The sequence below is a fragment of the Trifolium pratense genome, linkage group LG3 (genome assembly GCF_020283565.1).
Source record: "Trifolium pratense cultivar HEN17-A07 linkage group LG3, ARS_RC_1.1, whole genome shotgun sequence".
NCBI classification, from domain to species: Eukaryota; Viridiplantae; Streptophyta; class Magnoliopsida; order Fabales; family Fabaceae; genus Trifolium; species Trifolium pratense.
In genome coordinates, this window is record NC_060061.1 from 28,786,070 (window position 1) to 28,808,102 (window position 22,033).

The 22,033-nt window shown below is 34.7% G+C and overlaps 1 protein-coding gene across 1 annotated transcript; it reads left to right on the plus strand.

Annotated features, from left to right (window-relative positions):
* Nucleotides 1-10,105: 10,105 nt before the first annotated feature.
* On the plus strand, nucleotides 10,106-16,586 carry LOC123915665 (acyl-protein thioesterase 1 homolog 1). Its single transcript, XM_045966865.1, has 10 exons — nucleotides 10,106-10,225; nucleotides 11,642-11,694; nucleotides 11,860-11,974; nucleotides 14,180-14,216; nucleotides 14,349-14,418; nucleotides 14,690-14,794; nucleotides 15,144-15,294; nucleotides 15,383-15,465; nucleotides 16,073-16,166; nucleotides 16,268-16,586. The coding sequence occupies exons 2-10, from the start codon at nucleotides 11,682-11,684 to the stop codon at nucleotides 16,353-16,355; spliced, it is 756 nt and encodes a 251-aa protein (XP_045822821.1). The 5' UTR covers nucleotides 10,106-10,225; nucleotides 11,642-11,681; the 3' UTR covers nucleotides 16,356-16,586.
* The last annotated feature ends 5,447 nt before the right edge of the window (nucleotides 16,587-22,033 follow it).

Consider the following 22,033-nt stretch of genomic DNA (forward strand, 5'->3'; position numbering starts at 1 on the left):
AATATTAAAATGCAATCATTTCATTCATTTTTTACTTTTAATTATAAAGAACTCATTATATTGAACTTTCCCTTTGTTTTTCTCAACATTTGTTATTTTGTTTTTCTTACCATAATTTTTCTTTCTTTTGGAAAAAATAAAAATAAAAATCAGTAGTGCTCTTTTTTATTCAATTTCTTTTCATTGAATTTTGATTTGATGCCAACCATATTTGGGATGACCTTTTTATTTTGCTTTAAATGTTTTGGGGGAAACAAAATCATTTTTTCCGAATTTAAATTTTGAGAGTTGAGTATGTGGCATCAAACATTGAAATTTATATTAGATTATTGTTGGATAAGTTTTCATTTTTAATTTTCATGTTGAATTGATTGACATGTGTATATTTTTTTCTTTAGCCAAACTTGAAAGAACGTTAATTTCTTTTGATATTATAAAAGAAAATTTTGAGACTAATGTTGCATGAGAAACAAAGGTAATTAAAGAGAAAAGTAACAATTGACCACCATAAGAAAGATGGCCCAGGAGAGACAATGGAAGGATTGGAATAGAGACGGGTAGAGGCAACGAGTACAAAGATATAGATAAAAAGCGCGAGAGTGGGAGATAAGAAATTAGTCTTCTATAAAGATGTGATACATGTTTTTGTTTACAAAATTTTGTTTGTATTTTTCGATTGGTTTAAGAGTTTCTTACGTTGTCTTATTGTTTGTCTTTCTTTTAGTACTTCTCATTTTTTTAGTTACTTTTCATGTTCAATAAATTCCTTTTTCATTTTTTTTGAGTAAATCTAATATTCAAAAAGTATAATATTTACCGATTTCATAGTTTATCATGCATAGGAGGAATTTTTTTAGGTTGAGTACGTGAAAGTTGATTACTTGATAAAATGTTAGCCCTTTGCCTTTTAAATTTTTAACAATTCACTTTAAAATAATTTATCAAATCAAAACTATAGGTTGTTGTCTGCTTTAAATATAGGTTCAATAGAAAATTGCAGTCTCAAATCACTCACAATGAAGATGGTGAAGAAAATAATGGCGTGAAAAAACAAGTGTTATTAGCGGTTGTGAGCGTATTTTAACATGTGCATTTTTTTATAGGGCCATCAAAATATATTCTTAGTAGTACATTATTTGTAATTTTTGGCATTTATGGTTGGATGGAAAATATAAATTATTCATCTCTTGAATTACCTATTAATAGTTGCATATAAGAATATCAAGTCCTTACATTTTATTGAATGATGGAGCATGGCAACCACATTTTTGTATATAGAAAAAAGAGGAAGAAATTGTGAATGAGAAATATGGCCATCTAAGCGCAGAACCGTAAGTAAAATGGTAGTCGGTACTGGAATGTTTGGCTTTGACTAAAAACTTACCAATTATCTCTTGATTTTTCTCATCCTCTCTCTATTATATTTTTCTTCTACAAATTGTGTTCTTGATTTTATTTTATTTTTTTCTATTTTGATTTCATTTTACTTAAAAAAAAAATGGTTGCATTTTCTTAATTGTTTTTGCACGTTTTCAATTCCATAATCACAGGTTATATTATTTATTTGTCAAGGGTGGAATCGAGGTTTTATGTCTTTATTAGAAAAATACAATTTTATGTCTCATCATCAAAACTAGAATTAAATTTTCAATTTTATGCCCTTATTTTTGCTTAATTTTAATGTCTCTTCTATTCATAATATATTTTTTTTTTTTTTTGATAAGCTCTTCTATTCATAATATTAATTTCATACTTATTTATTGTCAATCCACAACACTAACAATTAATTAAAAACAAAATACGATAAGCATGAGAGTTAGAGAGAGAGGGAGGAGCGCCGTCCCTAGGGCTCACCTAGGGCGGCCGTTTCGGTCACCGCCTTCACCGGAAGCAAGGCATAAACGGGGGGGAGAATCAGCAGACAGCGGGGATTGGACTGAGGTGAGGTATCGACGTCGGAAAGAGTTACGAAAGGCAAATAGAGAGAATGACACGATTAAGCAAACAACGCCTTATCAGAGAAGATCGATTTCTTTGCCTGGTTTCCATTCCTTTCACGATATCAGATCACGTTCCAATAACTATTCGCGTGATTATGAACCAGACAGGAGGATACAAACTCGTTATAGCAGAGAACGGCACCGTGATCGCCGACATTCAAGGAATTTCCATCAGCGGCGATCGTGTTCAAGGTTTACAACCCGTGACCGGCGTACGACGGCATACCTGCACTCTGGACGGCGGCATAGCAAGGATGTTTGGAGCCGGCAGGAAGCTTCTGTTCATCGACAAATGCAGTTTTGCGAACACAGGAAGCGTGAGGTTCAGCCTAGTCCTGGAATGCGGCAGTTTCTTACGTCTCGACAATTGCTCTGTGGAAAAGGACCGTCTTGATTTTGCTCGAATTTTGATAGCTACGTCTGACTTGGAATTTGTCAATAAAGTTGTGACTGTTTTGGTGGATGGATCGCAGGTCGAGGTTAAAATAGTGGAGGAATGGGGTTTTACTATGGGGGAGGATTCTTGCCTTGTCGAGGACGACAGTGTCTCGGAGACATCTCAATCAGAGCATGAACAGGGAGATCCGGAAGTTAGACGTCATGTTGACACTATGGTTGAGAACTTCACGAAAGGTTTGGAGGAGGAAGAAGATATCGGGTCACAAGAGAATTTTCAACTATCCAATATCCAAGGTGGTGAGAAGGGCGGGAGTAAGGATGCTGAAGAGGCTGGTGTACATCCTTCTTTTCAGGGTGCGGAGCCTTTTGTTCGGAATACCGGGAGCGTCTCCGGGATAAGAGATTCTCCTCGTTCGATGGGAGGACAGGGTAGCATTTCTATTTGTTCACCAGCTGATGACGGTGGGCGTCCTGCCAATGACGGAGGCCGCGGTGGGTCATCTCCAACTCAACTCAGTGTTAAGCGCGCTAACTCATGTCCGCCAGGTGCGAATCGTTCTATGTTATCGGGACCATGGAGTTTGGAATGGCTGCACGATAATAATCAAGGGGATGCCGGGGTGATTTTCTCTGCTAGGAAGCGATCCTGTAAAGGAAATCGTAATGGCGGAGGTCTTAAGAAGAGCGCTCAGGAGGATCCCAAAAGGCGAAATGGAGGAGGATTTTTTCGACATACGTTGTCTAGCCTTAAAAAAGTAGCCAGAATGCCTAGTAATGACCGAGCTGAGGTGTTAAAGGTCTTGAATAAGAAAGAGCGACGTGTTAATGTCAGGGAAGGGGTTCATCGGGACTGTGGTGTGAGCCACCAAGTTTCGTCTACTGTGTCGTCCTCGACGACTAATACCACTAATGACTGGCAGCATTGGGTGGTTTTGCAGGGCAATGAGCAGGTGGTTGTGGACGATGTCAGGGCGGTAGGTAAAGCTATAGGAGTGCAGCTCAAAGGCGATGCCGATAATATGTTTAGTGTGCTCGCCCGGAAGGGTAAACCAAAGAAGACGGCGTCAGGGCAGACGCAGGGAGGGGGGAGTGTTCGATGAAGATTGTCTCTTGGAATATTAGGGGTTTGGGGGGCCTTGCGAAGAGACAGGAGGTACGTAAGTTGGTGGCGGATCAGCACCCCCTTGTGTTATGTCTACAGGAAACTAAGCTTCAATCTTGTGACGATGTTATTGTTTCGACTGTGTGGGGCAACTCTCCTCATGCGTTCTCATACCGGCCATCGGTGGGCGCGTCGGGGGGCCTGTTAACCTTGTGGGACTCTACTGAGGTGGAAGTTTGGTCGTCTGAAAGTTACGAGAATGTTTTGTGGTCCCATGGTCGGTTTGTCAGGACTGACGAGGAGTTTTACTTGGCAAATGTTTATGCGCCGTGTGACTCCGGGGCGAAGCAGGTTTTGTGGGACTCACTTTCAGTGAAAATTCAGACGTTGGGAAGGTCAAGGATGTGTATTTGCGGGGATTTTAATGCTGTTCGGAGCGTTGATGAACGTCGCTCGGTCAGAGACGGCTATCGTTCTTCGGACCATATTCCTTTTAACCGCTTTATCGATGATAACACCTTGATTGATTTACCGCTTTGTGGTCGAAAGTTCACTTGGTTTAAAGGGGATGGGAGATCTATGAGCCGCTTGGATAGATTCCTGCTCTCGGGGGAGTGGTGTTTGACTTGGCCTAATTGTACACAAGTAGCCAGGATGAGAGGGCTATCTGATCATTGTCCTTTGGTCCTGGCAGCGGACGAGGAGGATTGGGGACCTCGTCCCTCGAGAATGTTGAAATGTTGGAAAGATGTCCCTGGGTACAATATGTTTGTGCGTGATAAGTGGAATTCCTTACAGTTTGATGGCTGGGGAGGGTTTGTGCTTAAAGAGAAACTTAAAGGGATTAAGATAGCTTTGAAAGATTGGCATAAGGCCCACACTCAGAATCTTCCAAGTCGGATTGAGTCTTTGAAGGACCGGCTTGCTGTGCTTGATGAGAAGGGGGGAGAGGAGGTTTTGTCTGAATCGGAGTTAGCAGAGTTTTATGGGGTTTCATCGGATATTCACTCTCTTTCCCGGTTGAATGCTAGTATCTGTTGGCAGCAGTCTCGCTCGAGGTGGCTTAAAGAAGGGGATGCTAACACCAAGTATTTCCACTCAGTTCTTGCGAGCAGACGGAGGGGTAACACTATTTCGTCATTGCAAGTGGACAATACCGTTGTGGAGGGTGTGGCCCCTATTAGGCATGCAGTCGCTTCTCATTTTGCGTCTCACTTCAGGACTGTTGATGTGGAACGACCTGGGGTAGAGAACCTTACATTTAATCGGCTGCAGGCGGCGGAGGTGGGCAGCTTGATTAAGCCTTTCTCTTTGGACGAGGTTAAGGCAGCTGTGTGGGACTGTGACAGTTACAAAAGCCCGGGCCCTGATGAGATTAATTTTGGTTTTATTAAGGATTTTTGGGCTGAGATGCAACAAGACATTATGCGCTTTATCTCGGAGTTTCATCGAAATGGTAAGTTGACGAAGGGTTTAAATGCCACTTTTATAGCGTTGATTCCGAAGGTTGATAGTCCTCAAAGGTTGAACGATTTCCGGCCTATATCGCTTGTGGGTAGCCTTTATAAAATTTTGGCAAAAGTGTTAGCGAACCGTCTGCGTCTTGTGATAGGCAGTGTGATTTCTGCCTCCCAGACGGCTTTTGTAAAGGGTCGGCAGATCCTTGACGGCATCCTTATTGCGAACGAGGTGGTGGATGAGGCTCGTAAGTCCAAAAAGGAGTTGCTTCTCTTTAAAGTAGATTTTGAGAAGGCTTATGATTCTGTTGACTGGGGTTATCTGGATGGTGTTATGGGGAGAATGGGTTTTCCAACCCTTTGGAGGAAGTGGATTAAAGAATGTGTGTGTACGGCTACAGCTTCTATTTTAGTCAATGGTAGTCCGACTGATGAATTTCCTCTTGAGCGGGGGCTAAGACAGGGGGATCCTTTATCTCCTTTTCTTTTCTTATTGGCTGCGGAGGGTTTACATGTGTTAATGGAGGCCATGGTGGAGCGTAATTTGTTCACGGGGTACAATGTTGGTGAGCTAGCCCCCGTATCCGTGTCGCACCTTCAGTTTGCTGATGATACATTGTTGATGGGGACAAAAAGTTGGGCGAATGTCCGTGCTCTGCGGGCGGTCCTTGTGTTGTTTGAGTCTATGTCGGGTCTGCGGGTTAATTTTCACAAAAGCATGCTGGTTGGGGTTAACATCCCTGATTCGTGGTTAGGTGAGGCGGCGTCAGCTCTTTGTTGTAAAGTGGGAAAGATCCCTTTCCTTTATTTGGGTCTTCTTATTGGGGGTGATCCGAGGCGTTTAGGTTTTTGGGAACCGGTTCTGGATCGTTTAAAGAATCGTTTATCGGGTTGGAGGAGTCGCTTCCTTTCTTTTGGTGGTCGTTTAGTTTTGCTTAAATCTGTGTTGACCTCTTTGCCTGTCTATGCTCTTTCCTTCTTCAAAGCTCCCTCAGGTACTATCTCTTCTATTGAATCTATTTTGATTAAATTTTTTTGGGGGGGAAGTGAGGATTTTAGGAAAATCTCTTGGATTAACTGGAAAACTATTTGTTTACGTAAGGAGTACGGGGGTTTGGGGGTTAGACAGTTGAGGGAGTTTAATCTGGCCCTATTAGGCAAGTGGTGTTGGAGGATGCTAGTGGAGAGAGATGGTCTATGGTTTCGAGTGTTGGCAGGACGTTACGGGATTGAGAGAGGTATGTTGTGTGAGGGTGGAGCGCGTGGGTCTACGTGGTGGAGGGAGCTGGCGCGTATTCGGGATGGTGGAGGTGAGGTAGGGGGTGGTTTAGAGAGCATGTTTCGAGGAAGGTGGGGGATGGGTCTGACACTTTTTTTTGGACTGATCCTTGGGTGGATGGGACTTCGTTGAGGGAGCAGTTTGGTCGGCTGTTTGACCTGGCAGAAAACAAATCGGCTTCAGTGGTTGAGATGTTTATGCAAGGTTGGGGGGCTGGAGGGGAGGCGTGGGTGTGGCGGCGGCGGTTGAGGGCGTGGGAGGAGGAGTTGTTGGGAGAGTGTCAGTCTTTACTTCTTACCATCTCTTTGCAGGATCATGTTTCAGATAGGTGGCAGTGGCAGTCTGATTTGGATGATGATTATACTGTTCGTGGTGCTTATCAGCTTTTGACGACACAGGATGCAGTTACTTTGGATGCTGCCTCGGGTCTTATTTGGCACCGTCAGGTTCCTTTGAAGGTTTCCATTTGTGTCTGGCGACTCTTGCGGGACAGGTTACCTACCAAAGCAAACCTGGCTACTCGAGGGATTTTATCTACGGCGAACCACCATTGTGTTTCTGGTTGCGGAGAGGTTGAGTCGGCTCAGCACTTGTTTCTTTCCTGCAGTACTTTTGGTGCCCTTTGGTCCCTTGTCAGCTCCTGGATTGGTTCTCCTTTGGTGACTGCTCAGACTCTTTCCGATCATTTTGTCCGGTTCACAGCTTCAGCAGGTGATCTTCGAGCACGACGTTCTTTCATGCAGCTCATTTGGCTTGCTTGTGTATGGGTGGTGTGGACCGAAAGAAATCACAGATTGTTTAGAGGCTCAGCAAACACAGTGTATCATATGTTGGACAAGATCAAGACTTTTTCATATAGGTGGTTAAAAGCGACGAGTAGTACTCTAGCTGTGAACTGTCATAGTTGGTGGTCTAGTCCTATGCTCTGCTTGGGCCTTGTTTAGTTTAGTTTCTTTTGGTTCTTGTACTCTGACTTTTTTGTAATCTTTCTTAGTCTCTTTTGGCACGTCTTGTGCTGAGAAGACTATTTTGTTTATATTTATATATATCTCATTTTGGCCTGTTCAAAAAAAAATAATTGAGAAACTCACTTTTTTTTTTTGAATACTCACATCATATTCTTAACATTAATCATAATGACATTATTTACAAACAAAAAACATGTCTAGAGATTTTAACTTATGTACTTTTGTTTGGTTTTTGTTTTTAGATTTAACTTGGTTCGTGTGGTTGATGAATGAACAAAGAGCAATATTGATCAATTGATGAAGTCAATGCATCTAAATTTTGGTGATCAGGTACCCCTAAAAGTGCAATTAGGAATGCCTTGCAAACTCTTCAAATTAATTGAATAGATATCATATTCACACATTTTATGTGAAAGAACACTTTTTAATATCATCTTCACTATTTTGTCATTGTTAACTTTTAGTATAATCTTCACTATTTTGTTTTTTCATTTTTTTTTTGTTCATTTGAAATTGGTTAGAAGAAGAATAAAATTTATACATGTATTACAACTATTCATCCTAATCAACAGATAATTGGATTGATGTTCTGCATATATGAATTTTGACAATTGATTTATTTTGTAAAATTGATATATATGAAAAACTGTGAATAATCTCTTACATTTAATTCAAGATTTTTATGTGATTTAATATGTTATTTTCCAAAAGCCAACCATTCATAAAAAAATTTAAAAATAGATGTATGAAAATTTAGAATAATATTCGACATAAATGAAGATAATAGAAATGTGTATCACACAAACGGGCACGTGCCCGTTTGGCCACTAGTAATAATAATCTATATCTATATCTATATCTTCTATTCTAAATTTCTTTTGGTGTAACATTTTTTTATTCCAAAATATATCCTTTTCAGTTTTTTTGTATTTTATTTAAAATTTAACTTCCCTTCAACTTACTATTTTATTGGTAGTTTTTTTTTTCATATCTCTTTCTCTCTATTATCTTTAACTCTTTCATTGTATATGTTCAGCACAAACTTCAAAATAACTGATACATTATCAATTATGCTTCTCTTCATCTATTTTCCATGTTTCTCTAATATTTATTTTGCTTCACAACGAGGGTACATGTGTTGCAATGTATAGGCACTTGGTACGTGCTCTTTTATTTTTATTTCTTTTCATCGAAACAAATTTAATTAATTACTTTGTCAAAGGAAACCATAAAATTTCACTTGCTTGCAAGCAATAATTTTTATTTCAAAGTTTTTCTTTTTCCTTTTGTTTGGATGTCATGTCATTGTGTATGCATTTAACATTTCCTTTAATTGTTTTTTTTTTTGACCGTATTTCCTTTAATTGTTTTGTAGGCATATTCTATGGACATGTTTCAAATCAAATATAAAGATTGAAGTAAAGAACTATGTTAAATTTTTTATTTCTTAACTATTAATGTGAATTTGTTCATGGTGCACTTATGTGACTTTGCTTTCTTGACTTTTTTTTTTGACAGAATTTCTAGAAGAAAACTTAATAAACATAGATACGGTTATCCTCCTCCAAAAGAAATTGATTGAATAAAATAGTACGTAACCGTATCAAAAGAAATTGCTTTGTTACTTTTTTGATTGATTTGTTTCATTGATTTTGCATTTTTTCTATGTTATTCTTCTATGCAGATTCACTTCAATTTCATTATTTTTGCATTTTTTATTTCTTTGCAATTTTTGTTCAAATGCTTTGAAGATTCATCGGTAAAAACTTATTCATATTGTTTTTTTTTACCAAAAGTTTATTCATGGAAAACATGGACACACACTATATCACCTATTCATCTCTGTCTTTCCCAAAACTTTATTCAAATTGTTTTTTTTTTTTATCAAAAATTTATTTTGAGAGAAAAGTCAGAAAAAGAAAGAAATAAGATGACGAGAGTGTGAAATTAATGGAAAATTAGAGCGGTCTTTGCTTGCTACTGGAGAATCCCAACCCCAATTTGCTATTGAGTACCTTTAACATTACAAAAAACAATATTTTATCTAGCTCTTTTGTTAATTTTTATTGTGTTTTGTTGATGTTTTGTTCATGTCCAAATTCCCTCATGTTGGATCTCAGCTTCCATTTTTTTTTACTGTTCATTCTAATAAAAACATCGATGGTGGAGGATTAAACTGCATCCCCTGCAGTCCAATTTGGACATGAGAGGATCTGCTCTCATTCATAATAAACACCAAGTATGTGTTTCTCTTAGTTATTTTTCATCAAAACAAATTCAATTAATTTTGTCAAAGAATAGTATAAAATTCTAATATTTTGCAAGCAATAAAGTATGAACCACTTAATTTTTGTACTTATTTTTTATTTTTGTCAAGAAATCGCTCGATTTCTAAAGGCATATTACATTATTGTGAATATCGACTAATTGATTATATCATATTACATTATTTTGGTATAGATGTCATAATTTGGGTTTACATTTATCATTCCTTAAATTTTTTGTTAATATCTTCTCTAAATATGGTTCAATGCATGATAGTTTATAATTTATATGGATTGTTTACAATTTACATACATTAACACAATAGAAAACTGTCTATCACAAACGACCACGGAACGTGCCCGTTTGACCACTAGTAATAATAGAGATAATATAGATACATTACGAGATTTTCACCGAGCTATTTCGTGCATTATCATATAAATTGCTTATGTGTCATAATTGCTTAAGTTAATGTATTGTTTAAAATTGACGGAACTGCATTCTCATATAAATTGTTTAGGTGTCATTTGAGTACGTGACATTTAATTGAATATTTTATAACCCATTATTTTTTTAAAAAAACTTCTTTATTTAAAAAAAAATGAATAAAAAAAGATTTAAAAAAAGGAAAAAATAAAATAAAATCTTCGTATGAATCGTATCCCAAAAAAACACTGCCGGCCAATAAATAAAGGTTAAGTCGATAGTCGATACTGAAATCCTCCTCTTTCTAAACCCCTTTCTTCCTCTTATCGGTAAATCTAATGCTCTTTTTTCTTTCCTTTTCAGTTTAAAACATTTTCTACCTTCAGATTTTTGTATTTTTTTGTTGTTGATTAGGGTTATTGATTGATTTCAAAATTGTTGTCTTATTTTATTCATTATGTATTATGTATTTTTTAATATTTACTGCCAAGTTTATATTTCATTTCTGTTGGATTGTTTGTTGTGCCCTTAAATTGAATTTGGTAGGTTAATACCTAATTGTATAGATACTTACCTGTATTTGGTTTTTCTTGTGTAATATAATATAAGATTAGAGATTTTCATCCATGGAACTGTTAGAGATGATTCCACTGAAAAATTTTAAGCATCAAATTAGGACAAGTTATTTATCTCATGCTAGTTTAACTATTAACATAATTTTGCAAATGTTGTTGGCTTATCGACTTCAAATTGCAATGTATTTAGATAACTAACCTACCTACCCACCCACCCACCCAATAGCTCAAAAACTACGATATCTTCATTTCCTTAGTTTAATTTCACAGGTTATTTATTTATTTTGAACAAGCGGTTATTTATTTATTTATTTATTTATTTCTGTAATAATAAATTCCTTTTTTCTATTTACCCTTCTCAAGTCCTTTAAATGGCTGAGGACTCCTTATAGAAAGAGAGGTAATGACCAACAATGAATTGGTTCAAGTGGTAAGAGTCTTGTGCCTCTTAAGCAGGTGGTTAGGTTAGGGGTTCGATCCCCGACTCCTGTGTATGGAAAAAAAATTGGTTAGGAGGGGAGAACTCACATTGTGTCCCCTATAGGTTCCCTGATGAAGATTAGGCACCGCTAAGTGGCGGTGGAAACATCGTACTTATAACATGATAACCCAAAAAAGAAAGAAAGAGGGGTAATATAACCAACCTTGTATTTGCATCGAAATGTTTGTTTGTTAATGCCATATGATGGGATTTCACCTTTATTTCTTGAACTCCTGGAAACTTGAGGTCTGCTTTAGATTCTTAAATATGATTTTCCCTAATATTTTGATCATTTTTAATTATGGTGGATGCAATGAAGAATTGTTTTGTAGATCCTTATTGTTTCTCTAAATTTTTTATTAGGTCACTATAAATAAGTCCCTCAAGGCTCAATCCTACCTTTAACAGTATAACAGGATCACAATTTTGCAGATGACTGTAATTGTTAATTAACCGAGTCTAACTGCTATGAGATAGTGGGAACCTGTGTCATTTTTTGTGATTGGGAAAGGGAAATAGGAGTGCCTTTAAAAAATTTAAATCTGGGGAATTAAATTATTATTTAAACGACTTTTAAGTACTCAAGGTAGATTGCCCGGATCTTCTTTAACCCTAGGCGAAGGGCTTCTTATCACTAATGCTCTAGCCCACTTTATTGACTACTAATTGTCAATGTTTGTTCATTGCAGCTGTAAGACAACTCAATAGGTGTATTGTTTAGAGGCTAAAATGAGCTCTGTTGGTAAGTTGCTCTCAGCAATCAGGAACTCTAACTTGATTTTTGGGTGTAAATTATCCACTTTGGAGTTCTGTTGTGGGAAGGAAAAAACCATTCCATTATGCTGTATTTTTTTCCTCACTATCAATTCACTTTATATCTGTAATATTTAGTATTGCTTGATTTCAGGTGGTAGATCTGCTGGAAGAGCATTTGAGTTTGGAAGAACCTATGTAGTCAGGCCTAAAGGTAAACACCAAGCAACTATAGTTTGGTTGCATGGTCTCGGGGATAACGGCTCCAGGTGATAAGACATACCTATTTATTTATTTTCTCCCAAAATTCATATGACTGAAAATTCTTTTATAATTTTATTGTTGGGAGATATGTTCTCACACTCTTTTAATTTTCAGGCTTTCGTTTATAATAATTGTGTACTCGCCTAGATAGTTGTGAAATGAATAATGATGTCACAAATCATGGCTTTTTGCTTGTAAAATGCTTTGGAAGATTCAGTAGCATGTTCAATTTTTATCCCCTTTTATTAATTTTTTAAATTGTTGTAAATTGTTTCATTGAGAACTTTTGCATGTCTAGGTTTTATAACATGGGTAAAAATTACAATCTTTTTAATAAATACATAACATCATTCGATATTACTTACAGTATAGTATAACCTATGATGCACAAACATGATATGAGTATTGGATACAATATGTATCCGATACGTCCTTTGCTAAAAAAATTACAATACAGGATTTTAGAATATGAATATAAACAATTAAAAATTTACTAGAAAATTTATTTTACTAACATAAATTTACAAAATTCCTTAAAATCCAATTAACACTATGTTAAGAATAAAATATTCTAAATTTTTTTGTGCTAAGGCACCTACACCCCTTATGTGAAAGTTGACTCGGTGATGAAGTGAAGGTGGTATAAGTAAAATTATACTTGGTGGGAAAATGATATGAAGACTGAAATGGTGAACTGAATTTTCAATTAAATGGGATTTTCAGTTTCAAAGCAAAATAGGAAAAGTGCCACTGATGAAGGCAAAAAGACCTGATGCGTATCGAAGATACATTTTATGGCGTATCCATTTTGATACTTCTCTGATATGTACTCATGGAGTATCAAAGTGTATCTGTGTCCGATAGGTATCTAATATGGACATGGTGTGGAAAACCACACATTGGGTGTGTTTCTGAATGTACCTTCAAATGCAGTTTTGATAATAATGGGGAAATGAAATTTTCTTTAGTAGTAAAAATTGAGAACTATATATGATTTTAGTAACATAGGGATATATTATTAGTTGTAAGAAATCGAACTCTGGTTTAAGTCATTACTGCATTTTCTTTTCCACTTTTCACCATTGTAGAGCTTGGCTCATCACATTTCCATCAAATGATATAAAGTTTCCTCAATTGAAATTCTTGAGTTCTATCAGTAACTAACTAACTTCTCTGAGAAACCAACCATTGGGTTAGCTTGGGTCCCATCAGCCCTTGCCCTTTCTTCTTTCTGACAGGACTCCTCCTACCAATACCCCCTTTCAAAGCATGCACCTTGTGCTCCAGGTGAAAAGTACGAAAGGTTGCTGGCATGATATGTATTGTAATTGTAATACTACTCATGGTTACCTGCAAAGGCTGGGGTTAAGGTTTTGTGATACTAGGGACAACCTTCTTCAAAATGTAACCAGGAAGACCATAAAATTGTGTTGCCAATTTTACATTCCCCTTCTTTGTTTTGGATCTCAACCTATATGGCTGAATCTTTTAGTAAATCCAGTCATCCTTTTGATATTCCACCTCATCACTTTTTATCGGCCTGCATCTTCATTAGTTCTTGAGCTCTGTTCCAAATTCTAATTTAATCTATGCAGCACGTTGTTGGGGTTTTTTGATATTCCACTTAATCAATTCATTGACTTCCTCAGCCCTAGAAAGTATTGGCAGTTAGTTGGTTTTTTTTTTTTAGTATTTACAGTTTAATTTTATAGAACTATTATATTAAGTTATTAACCATCTTTCAGAAGTTGCATTTGCATTGTGTTAAAAAATTAAAATTGTACAAAGAATGATTTGAATTCATCATGGTATGAAATTGTGACTTGAGTTTTGATATCAGATTCCAAAAATATGATTAATAAATTAAACTATTTTGTTTTGGGTGCATTGCTTCCATATCTGATGGAGGAAATCTTATGAAGATTGTCAAACTGGTGCTTGCAGTTGCACCAGGGGCACTTGTGCCAGTTGCTAAAGTGTGGGTATTTTGTATCCATTGAGCAAAGACAGGTTGTAATTGTATAGCGGTATCTGATTCGTCAGACTTGAATAATGCAAAAATTCATAAAAAGAGATACATAAATCAGAAAAGGGGAAACAACAGGAATACCAACTAGATTCAACTTAACATGATGTTTTACATTCGTTTAAATGATGTGGTTATTATAACTCCGAAGTCAGTACCGTGATTTAACTCATTGCATTTGCAGTTGGTCCCAGCTATTAGAGACCATTCCTCTTCCAAATGTAAGTACGCAAAACTTTGGTTGTTAAAGGAAAACATAGACGATTAATGATGAGTTGCTTATCCTATGAATCAGTAAGATTGTTTCTGTACTAATCAAAAAGCTTATTATATCTTTGAATTGCACTATGCAGATTAAATGGATATGTCCAACTGCTCCCACACGACCAATGTCTATATTTGGCGGCTTTCCTTCTACTGCTTGTAAGTGTGATTGTTTTGTAGGATCTGATTGTTGCCATCAACTTTTAGCGTTTATGGTTTTCATATAATAAATTAAGCATATGTGGTGCAGCACATAAGAGGCACAATAACCACCATGTCATATTGGTTAGTAGAATTTAGTCACCTTTCAATATTTAAAATAATACTTGACGTATCCAATTGCATATAAGGACAGAGACTCATGTTTAAATCTAAAAATAACCTTAAGTGGTCTCGATAAATTTCTTTACTGCTACTTTATGTCTTTTAGGGTTTGATGTTGAAGAGCTTTCTGAAGCAGCTCCCGATGATCTAGAAGGTTTGGATGCTTCAGCGGCACATGTTGCCAATTTGTTGTCGACAGAACCTGCAGACAGTAGGTTTCTTATATGAAATTTTTTTCTTTCAATTCCTCTGACGTTCATTTAATGCTAGGTTATCATAAAACATAGCTTAATGATTGTAGACTAACACAGGAATTTATGCTGGTTACAGTCGCAAATGATGAACTTGCATACCAAAATATATAATAGAATTAAGAAATGAAAAGAGGAAGAACATTTTCCACCCTTATATTGTATAGTCAAATGTAAACTTCTACTTTGTGCGACTCATGTTGACATTTAAATGTTGGCCAATAATGAGATCTCTTCTCAGTATAGTTCAATTTTGAATTTGCATAAAATTGAAAATTGTCCAAAAAGTGTATTTTGAAAATTGTCCAGTTAAGCTTGGTGTTGGAGGGTTTAGCATGGGAGCAGCTACTGCCCTTTACTCAGCATCCTGCTTTACTGCTGGAAAATATGGGAATGGCAATGCTTATCCAGCCAACATAAGTGCAGCTGTTGGATTAAGTGGCTGGCTTCCATGTTCAAAGTATGTCGTTATTCTACTTTAACTTGTGATGTTGGAAAAAATATCACTTTTTATACAATGAAATTGTTATATTTATGTTCTTGTCTAGGACCTTGAGTAACAAATTACAAGGGGTAGATGAAGCCACAAGGCGTGCTCAGTCCTTTCCCATTTTGATGTGTCATGGAAAAGGTAATTTCTTTGAAGTATTAAAAAATAAATCGTAGAAACGATCATTTGAGAGAGGCGGTAAAATAACACAAGTGCCATATGTTGAGATATAATCATCATTTTGGTATTTGAAATTACAAGGGTTGGTCAATTTCATACTTCAAATTTGTGAAGTAGCAATTTAGTCTCATAAAATGAACAATGTCGGTCGATCAAATCTTGTTTTTTTCCTTCCAAATTTTGCACTACAATTTTAATGGTTCTATGTTTGTCTTGATGATTCAAGAGATTCTTCAAGTCAATATGCAGGTCTTTCATTGAGTTTTGATGGATGTTTGCTTAAGGTATAAATTGAAGGATGGACTACATTTATTGATGTTAATTTAAGGGACTAGTTTTCTATTTAGTCGCGGAACTAAATTGCTCGACCCGGATTTACTCCCATATATTTATTTATCTAGTTTGTCGAATTTTTTCCATATATTTATCAGTGCATAAATCATACAATTCTATTCTAAAACTGCTGTATTGATAGAGATTATTAGTCTATAACTTTTGCTGACATGAACAGTAGGTTATGTAATGTATATATGGTGATATTATAACATATGGACATATATTATTTCAGGCGATGACGTGGTTCCATTTAAGTTTGGTGAGAAATCATCCAAGTGCTTAAGTGCTAATGGATTTCAGGATGTAACTTTTAAAGCTTATAATGGGTAATTAACAACATATTCTTCTAAAAATTTTGTACTAGTTTTTATAGAATCCTTATCCCTTGCTTCATGTTAATTTTTGTTTTGGTTCTTGCACATTACAGGCTTGGCCACTACACAATTCCAGAAGAGACGGACGATGTTTGTGCTTGGCTAACATCAAAATTGGGACTTGAAGGCAATGCTGCCTAGTTAGCACTTAGCATTAGTAAGAAAGGGACCAAAATGTGAAAAAAATAGTTATTTCTCTTTTTTCTATGACTATTATAATTTAATTTATTAGTCGCAATTTCAGCGAGTACCCTGGGGTATTTGTTTAAGAAAACAAAAATGAGTATTAATTTGTTGGAAAATACATTTTAGAGAATAATGATTTGCATGTGGTATCTTTCTACTTTCCCAATGAACACATAATTTTGACGATTCCATGCCAATTTGCAGTCGAGGCTTTGGGCAACATTTTTCATTTCTCTTCTACCCCTCTGATTGTACTACACTTTTCGTAAAAACCTTACCAAACTTTGTTAGAGGGTATAAGAGATATGAAAAGTGTATAGATATGTGTACAATTAGTTTTGTTAACAACCAAGCATTTTCCAAATTGTATAGAGTCTTGAAATTTTGTGAAATCTTTATGAAGTATGTGTTTATTTTAACTTTTTTATAAGGAGATACGAGACTTTTGTAGTGAACCATTATATTAAGAGAAGATGTTATGGGTCTGTGCCAAGCCAAAAAAAGCTAGCTTATAGCTTTTGTTTTATGGCTTATAAGTTAAAAGACCTGTTTGGTAACAGTCTTTTCAGAAAGAGTTTATAGCTTATTTTACTGACTTATACCTTATTTTCCATAAGCTATTTCAAGTAGCTTATGAGCTTATAGCTTCTAGCTTATCATTTTTTCTTCAACTTTTACCCTTATAATTTTATCTTAAATCCAATTTTATCCTTTCCAATTTATTATAGTATTACTATAATATGAAATAAAATAAATACGTTAGTCATGTTCCGATTACTTTCTAATTCTTATATTTTATCTTTGTCTCTATTTCAATTTCAATTTATATACTTGTACTATTCATTGTTCAATCAGGACGATCAATTTTTAATATACTGAATGTAAAGCAACTGTCAATGCTTACATTTCAAAGATAACATTTACCGGTAATCATAAAAATATACATTTATATACAATATTAGTTTATATATAATGAAACTAAATATCCTACATACAAATAGGGATGACAGAAAAACCCAAACCCGTGAGACCCACCCGAACCCAAACCCAAGTCAACGGGCGAAACCCGAATTGACTGGGTTTGGGTGACACCCGAAAATATGGGTGTGGGTTTGGTATCACTCAAACCCACACCCGAAACCCATACACCCACCCGAAACATGTTAAAATTACCTAAATACCCCCACATATATATATATAAGTGTAAAAATAAAATTAGGTTTTTCACAAACCACAAACCAAAATTGTGTTTGAATTTTGCTTGAAAGTTGGAAGAACTTAATTTTGGTTTAGTTGTAATTTAATTTTTTGAAAGACTATTTTGTAATTTTAAATTCCCTTATAATTTTAAACCTATGTTTTTGTTAAGTGATTGACAATATGTTTAAATTTCATTGTTTTTGCTTAAATTTACCTTGTTTTGCTTAAATTTACAAAGTAGTACAAAATGCTTTGTGGGTTTGGGTTTGGGTGTAAAAAACCCGAACCCAATGGATGTGGGCGTGGGTGTGGTTTTGCCACCCGAACAGATTTGGGTTTGGGTGTTGATTTCGGGTGTGGGTTTGGTATCACTCAAACCCGCACCCGTGGGCGCCCGTTGCCATCCCTACATACAAATAATGAATATAATTATACAAAAAAAATAAATGAAGATAAATATCGATTTATAACGAAATAAAATTTAAAAACTATATAAATGGATATAAATGTTTAAAAGTTAATTATAAATAAATAATCAAAATAAATAAATAAATAATTATAAATAATTAAAGTATCTCAAATATTAAATTAATATCAATTTTATTATGAGTTAAGAATATCATTTTATGTCATTTTACATTATCAGCTAGTTAAATTGCTAATTTTACGAAACACTTCAATTAGCTTATCAGCTATCAGTCATCAATCATCAATTATAAGCTAAAAGCTATCGGCCAACCGCTATTTTTGCCAAACAGACTCTATGTTAATTTGGGATGACGCATTTTTGAAAATAATGAAGTTTCTAACATTTTCATTGTTTCTAAAAATTACTCAACATTTTTTCTACTTAAATAGTCTATTATCACTCCTTGTTAATATAAGTTTAGTCCACACAAGATTTATAAATGTTTTTCTATAATATTTCATTCTTAATTGTTTTTTTTACAACACTTTATAGATAAGATTACTAATCTATTTCACTCATTATATTTTTATTTTTTTATAAAAAATATGATTAATACAGTCAATCCATCTTCATCTAAACTTTATTTTATGAATTCAAATAAAAATTGAAATATAATTTTATATTTTGATACAGAAATATATATTGATAATAAAATAATAACCAAGTTTTGAAGCCACAAAAAAATCAATAAAAATTTAACTTAGCACCTCTTGAGATTAATGTATTCTTTTGCCAATGCAAACCAAAAACAATGACGAAAAGGAGATTAGTGATTGAGTTGTGTCTCATGGTGAAAGGGAAGTAAGAAAAAAAGAAAAAGATGGGGAGAAATGAAAGAATCATGGGTCCATTTGGATTTACTTATTGTTAAACTTATATAAAAAAAATAAGTTTTTATGTATGAGATCTAAGCAAATGAGATCATCATTTTCAAGTTCAAGAAATTAATACTACAAAAGCAAAGACAATGACAAAAAAGAAATGAAGATTGATCATTGAGTTCTTGTGTACCGGTGAAGGAAGAGATACATTTGCTATCATTAGTTTTGATATGTAAAATTTTGGTAATCCTTTGGTATTTATTTATAGACAAAGGATTTGAGATGAGAAATCAAAGGATTCGAGAAGAGAAATTTAAGATAAGATTTGGTTATAGGTTTATGTAAGACTTTGGTGTGAAGTTTGGGAGCTTTAACATGAAATATAAGCAATAATGTAAAAAAGAATTACTGTTTTATATTCTCATTTGTTAGTTTAGGAATATATGCTTCCACAAATCATGGGATATATTCTTTTTTTTCAAAACTTTATGTTTGATTTTACCTTCAAACGATATTCATTTTCTTGCTTGCATTGGATGCATGCTGACACCATTTGTCCTTTTACAATTAAACACAAATTTTACACCCAAGTCTCACATAAATGCATTTAATAAAATCTTATTTTAATTTTTTTTCCTCAAATCGTTTGTCTATAAATACCAATAGAAGATATTTAGCCATTTAGAAAAGATAAATTTTTTTAGAGCGATGTAAATTATGAATGAATGTGAAGTATTTAAGTACTAAAGTATGCTATAACTCAATTAGTCAAAAAAAAGTATGCTATTATAACTCGAGGTTTTCCATTCAATGATAAATAATAGTACTAAAGTATGCTATAACCGAAACACACACAATGTATCTATTTATTAAAAGTTTTCATTCTCATAACTAAGTTGCTTCTTGAAAATGCATTCTCATTTCAATATCATATCACTTTGTCTAGAAGGCTGAATATTGTTAGCCACATTAAGAAATAAATCCTGCGAAACAACAACAAAAGGAAGAAAAAAAGAAAGAAAAAGCACTATCCGTAGTCTTTAATCTTGAAGGACAACATCATGAATCATGATACCTTAATCAAATATATCTAATGATCTAAAATGAGACTTACAATCAAACATTAGGTAGACATAAGTCATGATGATACCTTAATGATTTTTAACCCTTTTGTTGAAATTTATAGAGGTTAAAGTTAAATAGAAAGGTCATGATGCAGCAACACATTGATTTCATCCCCTATGTTGATCTACTATGATATCCTGTAAAGAGAAAACTTATGAGGATTTAAGTTGTGGAACAATATCTAAATTATTACTTATCCTTATCAGACTTTTTTCAAATTGGCAGCACAACTTACACTACCAATGCTCTCTACTTACCATCTCCATCAAGAAACTATTTTTCATCATCCGCAGTTGCTGTCAACCATGCTTAGCTATTTTCTTCCTTCAATTTCTTCCTCTCATATTCTTTTTTCACATCTCATCTATGTTTTGCATTGTTGCTTTCTCTGCCTCTTCTCATCTTTCTTCATTGTTTTTTCTCCGCAAAAAATAATAATAATAATAATAATAATAATAATAATCAATAGGTTTAGTAGTAAAGTAATCATTATTGAATACACAAGCAAAATCCATAACAATAGTTATAAAAATACCATGTTATAATATTGGAAAATCAATTTAATCACTGCAATTAAATTTCAATCTCCAACATACAGAACAAAATACTCATGAGACCAACCATGTCAACTTTAATTGTGTAAAAACCACATTTCCAAACCAAAAACATGTTGGGGATTAACCCAAAACAAAGAGCACTGAAGGATGAAAGATGAATGAAGAATGAATTTAGAATAAGCAGAAATTGAATAAAGGAAAAGTAAAAATCTTATTCTTCCACAAAGGGCCTTATTTGTTTATATACAAGTTTGTTACTTCAACTGAAGATAACTGCCTAACTACCTAGGACAAACAAAAAGTAACTGAATTACAGCGGTACAAAACTAACTAACTAACTGCCTCTAAAAAACTAAGTAAATCAGAAACACGTATCAGAACCAAAACAGAGCTTCAGAACTTATATCAGCTTCAGAGGTTGTGAGGTTCAGAGGCTATGTTGCTTCAGACTCTGAAGTGCTTCAGAGCTTGGATTACCAGTCAAACCAATACTCCTCCTTAAGACAAGCTATCGAAGCATACAATCCCTATTTCCCTCCTGAGCTTGAGGAACTGATCTCTCTTCACAGCATTAGTCATTATATCAGCTTGTTGATTGTCAGTGGAACAATACTCCAAGCTTAACTTTCCTTTGTTGACTTGGTCCTTAAGGAAGTGAAATCTTGTCTCAATGTGTTTACTTTTACCATGACTAACAAGAATTTTAGCCAAGTTAATTGCTGATTTGTTGTCAATCTTCAGCATTACCGTGATGTTGTCAATGATCTTCATTTCATTAAGAAGTGATTGTAGCCAATTAGCTTGACAAGCAGTCAAGGATCCTGCAACGTATTCTGCTTCACAGCTAGAGAGAGCAATCACTGACTGCTTCTTAGAACACCATGAGACTGATGCATTTTGGAATTTAAACAAATAACCACTTGTACTCCTCCTGTCTACTTTGTCTCCACACCAATCAGCATCAGAGAATCCATTTAATTCAAGTTTCACACTATCTTTTGAATATGGAAATAACACACCACAGTGTATTGTCACGAGTACAGAAAACACTTTTTACATCTGGCCAAAACCCCCTTTTACATCTGGCCCAAGTCAGAGGTAGACGTACGAGAAGTAGTAAGTTTATGCTTTTTACATCTGACATTCGCCAGATGTAAAAGTATCCCCTTTTACCTCTGTTCTCGTGTTTCAGCCGACCAATTTTTATTTTTTTTAATTAAATTGGACCTTTTACATCTGACCAAGTCACCAGATGTGAAATAGTAACTTTATTTAATTTTTTTTTTTTCAAAATCCTGCGTTTTTTTTTTATTTATATTTTTAAATCCTATTTTGTAATTAAAAAAAAACCAAAATAGCATTACAATTCAACATTCAACCAAAATACAATTACATTCAACCAAGTCATTAAAATTCAACATTCAACCAAAATACAATTACATTCAACCAAAGTCATTACAA